Here is a 6044-nt window from a genome sequence, read left to right as displayed (position 1 = left end):
GCCCTGCGCGATGGTGACCTTGCCCAGCAGCTTGTTGAGCTCCTCGTCGTTGCGGATGGCCAGCTGCAGGTGGCGCGGGATGATGCGCGTCTTCTTGTTGTCGCGGGCCGCGTTGCCCGCCAGCTCCAGGATCTCGGCCGTCAGGTACTCCAGCACGGCCGCCAGGTACACTGGCGCGCCGGCCCCAACCCGCTCGGCGTAGTTGCCCTTGCGGAGCAGCCGGTGCACGCGGCCCACGGGGAATTGGAGCCCGGCCCGCGACGAGCGCGTCTTGGCCTTGGCGCGCGCCTTGCCGCCTTGTTTCCCGCGTCCAGACATGGAAACTTAAGTGAGTTACAAACCTACCGCTGAAATGTAGACGCAATGGAGACAAACCAGAGATGAGACAGGTATTTATACTAACTGCAGGTAGGCTTTGAGCAATTTTCCTACTGGTTCCTTGTCTACTGTGAAGCAACCAATGGGAAGTCACAGCCTCCATTCCTCATTTGCATAGAGAACGTGGTTTTTTGTTTGTTTTGTTTCCTCTATCTAACCAGGCCTGATGAATCTTTCATATTAATCAGTTTGTTTTTGTCTAAACAGTATTATTGAAGGCGATGAGTAACAGGAAGAATTGTCTTCATTCTCCTGACTTTTGGCTAGTGGTCCTTTTCTGGGATTGTGACTAATGGTTTTGGAAAGATATAAATGCAGAGCAATTCCTAAGTACATAACATTATGGAGGTACTTCTATGCCAGGCACTTCTTTAACTCTTTTAGACCTCACAACAGAAGAGAGAGAGAAAGGGAAAATTTCAATTCTATTGGTAGTTCAAGTGTTCTTAAGCTATCTGAACAATGACACTTGAAAGGAAGATGAGGATGCTTCAGCCCCTGACCTAGGATGACAAGGACGTCTTCCGTTTCAATCATATCTTATGTATAAGGCCTTCGGGGGTCACCTTCAAGGTATATAGAGTGAGGAGTGTCCTGGATTTAGACATTGCAAACTGAGAGACCCAGATTGGGTTTTTTTTACCCTTCCAAAGGTGACAATGACTTAATCAGACCAAGGACTCTGAAATCCTGAAAGGAAAAAAGCCTTTGTCATTTCCCAGTGCCATGCCCAACAGTCCTACCTTCAGGTTCTCATGCAGGATTCTACTTATTTCAGAAAACTCACCCATCATCCTCCATAATCTGTTGCATCCCTCAGGTTAGAAGGCTGAAAACAGCAAAATATGTTTTTTATTTCTTTTGTTTGTTTAAACCACCCAGTAAATGGCATTTTTGTTATAGTAGAAATGGGCTATGAAACATAGTGTTTTTATGTTTTTAACAGGAAGGTCAGTTAGTAAAAAGCAGTTACGTACTTCTCTACAATGGAATGCAGTCATGAAAATGATGGTTAGTACCTGTTTATCAATTTAAAAGACTTAACAAAATTATGATTTCAGTTTTCTATCTGTATGTATAGACTTGCACGAAATAAATTTCTAGAAGATTAGTAGCCAACATGTCCCGGAAGATGGAGTTGTAATTGACTCTTATTTATTTAAAGTTATTTGTAGTGGTTATTTTAAAATAATGGGGCGGTTTTATTATTGAAGGAAGTTTAAAAACTTATTTAAATGTATATATTTAATGGAAATGAAAAGCCAAGAAAAATACATTGAATGTTGCTGAGAGATGCTGACGACAGAATTGAGAATTCCATGTCTTTTGTCTGCCAGGAAGCAGGGACCATTCCGTTTCTTTTCACTGAGCCTCCTTCCCAGTCACAGAGAGCCTCTAAGACCTCCTGTCACCTGTGTGTTTGTGGACTTTTTTCTTTTTTCAGAATTCTCAGTTAACCTCCTTCCAAATTCAAATTCTCCCCAGCCTCCCTCCAGACACCCAGGACTCCCTCAGGACAGACAGGGCCTCTTTCCTTCTCTCTAAAAAATTGTTTTCCTGTTGTCAGGCCCATCTTTGTCGGAGAAAAATGTAGGCAAAACTTCCCCATGACTCAAAGTAGAATTGGGGACGCAATACAGGTTATTTTTCTCTGTTTAGTTTTGTAACTCAGACTGCAGCTCCAAAGAGAATGTGGGTATTTATTAGGAAAGGGGGTGTATAAACCTTTCTGTTAATTAGGATAGGGGTCTCAAGGCCTGGATGTTCTTACTAAATTCTATTCTTGTTAAATGTTCAATTGTAGCACAGTATTTTGCAGACACTGGTGCAACCACATGAGCTTGACCAGAACTCAACTGGGTAAGTTTAGCTGACTGCAAAGAAGAAACCAACATGTAATTGACCAAATAGTTTATATAAGCAACCGGTAAGCCTCCCTTTGGGGAGACAGCTTTGGATGTGAATACCATCTCCTTTACTTGCTCCAAGTAAATACAGTTACCTGATGACAATCACGTCTCCTTCTTGAATAGAACATCTCAAGAGGTGAACCCTTTGAGCTCAGTAACACTTCTAGTATCTCTCAAATTCATGGACTTGCCCAGTGACCCTGCTGTGCTTAAAGTTGGTGCCTGGTCAGAATCAACAGGGCATATTTGTGAATATTATTCTGGCTTTTCACCACTCACTACTTTTCATCACAGTCACTACAAACTCTAGGCGTCTGATTTTTTTTTTCTTAATTTCCCACAACTTGTTAAAAATTAGCCCGGTATCGGAAGAGATGGCAAAAAGACTTAGCATTGCGTTTGGGAGCTCTGGTTTTTCGTTTGAGATTTTCAAGGGCATAGTTTCAGGAGAAATGTCAAATACTAGAAAGGAATGAGAGAGGAAGGAAAGAAGGTAGAAAGCAATCAGACATTTATTAAGGACAAGATGGGGAAAAGCAATCCATTCATCAGATCATTTTGAAGAACTAATATTACTACTCAGATCTCACCCCTTCAGGAGAGTAAGACAATGGTTAGTGATTCTTAAAACTAGCCTGAATTCAATAACAAAGTTTTTGTTTTTGCTTTTTTTCCTTGGGTGTGGGGGGTGGGGCGAATCTGTTACAATCTAGAAAATAAAAATTAGTAATTAAGGCATCTTTTCCGGAACTACATTTTGCATGTGCTGAGATAGTGTTTCTCATACAGTGGTTGACTGACGTGAGAAATGGGAAAAAATAAAATTTATTTTCTTTTCAGGAGTCGTTTGAGAAATTCAACTTTAAGTTTTATGTATTCATGCAAAGGCCCTGTTGTATTATCACCTACATAAAGTGTTAATAAACCAAAGGAAAAATTCTGTTTCCTTCTGTAATAAGTCAACAGCTGTTCTCCCTGCTCTTCAGTCCCCCAACCCCAACCCCAACCCCAAATTGAGACCCGCCCCATGGACTTGGCTGTTCAACCAAGGAATACTCCGGTATATTTGGGATTTTTGGAGTCCTGAAAGTTTGAAAAAGGTTTACAAAGAAAATCCAGCACGCCTTCCTCTCCACACACCCCCGCCCACTGTCAGCCGCTAGCAGGCGCCAGATGGGGAAGGGCGGGAAATTCAAACCCTTTGTCTCCACTCGAGCTGGAAGACATCCTCTCCGCCCCTATTCCAGGAACATATCGAAACGGACAGTCCCAGGACATGGGCGCCCGGGTTTCTGTTAATGCAAGAAAAATTCAAACGGCTTTCGCTAGCCTGTCGCCACTGGTAAACCAGAGAATTTAGAGACATCTCATCTGTAAGCCAAGACATTGAGATATGCCCATAAAAACATAGTGCCCACAGTAACCACGATTGATTTTGCTTGGTTTCGCCAGAACTCCAGGCCACGGTGACTTCCGACCCCAGAAAGAAGCGCCCCTAACTGTCCTTGGTGCCACCGGGACTCTTCCTCCCGAGGGCAGCGTGGAACGTGCCGTAAAGGTTCCTTCTCGGAAACCGTTTAACCGCATCTTGGCTCCGAAACGTGCCGACACAAGTGTAGCAAATGCAATTTAATGAGCACCTGGAGGCTTATAGGTACATGGAAGGTGTGGTAAATAAAACATATTAAAGAGTTGTCCCTTGGGTGTCACAGCACAGCAGTGCATTTAGGCTAAAAACAAATGGCTTCCCAGGTTGAATCTCGCCCGAGTTGGCCTCACTTAGTCATTTTTGTAGGTTTCTTGGGACTCACGGAAGTTATGCCGCTCAGAAAAGGGAGCTTACAGGTCTCCTTCGACAAAATGGGTGGCTCTGAAAAGAGCCTTTGGGTTCCAAGGTGCTGCACAGGCGCTCACTTGGAGCTGGTGTACTTGGTGACGGCCTTGGTGCCCTCGGACACGGCGTGCTTGGCCAGCTCCCCGGGCAACAGCAGGCGCACGGCCGTCTGGATCTCCCGGGACGTGATGGTCGAGCGCTTGTTGTAATGCGCCAGGCGCGACGCCTCGCCCGCGATGCGCTCGAAGATGTCGTTGACGAACGAGTTCATGATGCCCATGGCCTTGGACGAGATGCCCGTGTCCGGGTGCACCTGCTTCAGCACCTTGTACACGTACACCGCGTAGCTCTCCTTGCGGCTGCGCTTGCGCTTCTTGCCGTCCTTCTTCTGCGCCTTGGTCACCGCCTTCTTGGAGCCCTTCTTCGGGGCGGGCGCNCGCCGGATCTCGCGCAGCGCCACGGTGCCGGGCCGGTAGCGGTGCGGCTTCTTCACGCCGCCGGTGGCCGGCGCGCTCTTGCGGGCCGCCTTGGTCGCCAGCTGCTTGCGCGGGGCCTTCCCGCCGGTGGACTTGCGCGCCGTCTGCTTCGTACGAGCCATGCCGACCAACCGAGACTAGCTAGCAAATAGAGCTTCGGGGGTTCCCGGCACCAGTATATATAACGAGCGTCCCGTTCTGATTGGGCCAGGCATCTGTCCATCACGGCTCGCGCGGGCGGTCGGAAGCGGCACCCACTTCCTGATCACATGAGCAACGGATGCGTGCAGCCATAAAACTAACATTGTCCTGCCCGCCATCCTTTCAACTTGTTTTTCAATTCTTTCTCTCCGCGTACCGTCTTCGTACTGTTTCTTTTCAATGGTCTTTGCCCTTTCTGGACAGAATTTAATATAAATGGTTGCAACGGCCTATCTTGTTCGCTGAATAAAAATGTTAAATTCTGGTACCTGAAACGTTTTTTCCTCTTTTTGAAAAGGCGCGCGCTAGATGTGATTGGCCAACGGATTTTCTTAGCGTCATTCAAGTTTACGAAGGCTACCTTTACGTCTATTAGTAAATGTTTTTACTTGTCTACACTCATAGATATCTTTCAAATTTTATAGACTTTATAAATGTACCAAGACGATTACTAACTGACTAATATTAGAAGTTATTCCAAAGTAATTTCACATACGATAACTACACGAACACTTACTTTCCACTAACTATAGCATCCTCATCTAAAAGAACTCCATTACGTTTCACAATTTCCGGGAGTGTGTGTGAAATGAGGTTAAGAAAAAAACTCCAAACTGGTATTGGTACAAAATAACGGTGTGTGGCTTCAAGTCCCGCAGAAGCTCATGTTAAGCTCGACCTAAAGGACAGGAGTCCGGGGCACGTAGTACTGCGTTCCTAATCCAGAGATTAGGGTGGAGAGGGGCGGATTGCAGATGTGTTGCCCTGTGAAGATGCAAAATTCCATAGAAGAGTATTGAAAAGGGGGCTTTGTTGCTTTTAGGTGATGACTAGGTTTACATCTACAGCTCCCCTTTGGCCAACTGCTCTTCCCCTTATCGATTTCTTATTCAACCCTGAGGGGCGGCTGCTGATGGCCTTATTACCTGTTTATCTCCACCCCTTTTAATTGGTTGACGGTAGCATGTTTCTATTATAATTTTCAAATAAACGTTAGTTTCACTTTCCTGGGGTAACTAGTGACATCTACCGACCAACTGCGGTAAATGTCACTTTCAATTATCCTCCTAAATTATTAACACGCGAGCCCTTTTAGTGAAAAGGTGGGTGGCTCTGAAAAGAGCCTTTGGTTTGGAGTGGACCTGCTGGAGCTGCCGCCGGGTAAGCGGGCCTCTACTTGCCCTTGGCCTTGTGGTGGCTCTCGGTCTTCTTGGGCAGCAGCACGGCCTGGATGTTGGGCAGGAC

The 6044-nt window shown here is 45.9% G+C and overlaps 3 protein-coding genes across 3 annotated transcripts in view; all 3 read right to left on the bottom strand.

The window, feature by feature from the left end:
- LOC109375713 (histone H2A-beta, sperm-like) overlaps positions 1 to 327 on the bottom strand; it is a 6630-nt gene extending 6303 nt beyond the window's left edge. Inside the window, exon 1 of the mRNA XM_019631210.1 lies at positions 3 to 327. Within this exon, the coding sequence (XP_019486755.1) occupies positions 3 to 318 (316 nt within the window). The 5' untranslated portion in view covers positions 319 to 327. The remainder of the gene's footprint in view (positions 1 to 2) is intronic.
- H1-1 (H1.1 linker histone, cluster member) overlaps positions 1 to 6044 on the bottom strand; it is a 23729-nt gene that overhangs the window by 11131 nt on the left and 6554 nt on the right. The window lies entirely within an intron of this gene.
- LOC109375712 (histone H2B type 1-N-like) lies at positions 3316 to 4720 on the bottom strand. The gene has a single exon (XM_019631209.1). It carries the CDS (start codon positions 4718 to 4720, stop codon positions 4199 to 4201), a length of 522 nt encoding a protein of 173 aa, XP_019486754.1. The 3' UTR covers positions 3316 to 4198.

Source organism: Hipposideros armiger, unplaced genomic scaffold (genome assembly GCF_001890085.2).
Source record: "Hipposideros armiger isolate ML-2016 unplaced genomic scaffold, ASM189008v1 scaffold_988, whole genome shotgun sequence".
Taxonomy (NCBI): Eukaryota; Metazoa; Chordata; class Mammalia; order Chiroptera; family Hipposideridae; genus Hipposideros; species Hipposideros armiger.
This window is presented reverse-complemented; position numbering and strand designations above follow the sequence as displayed.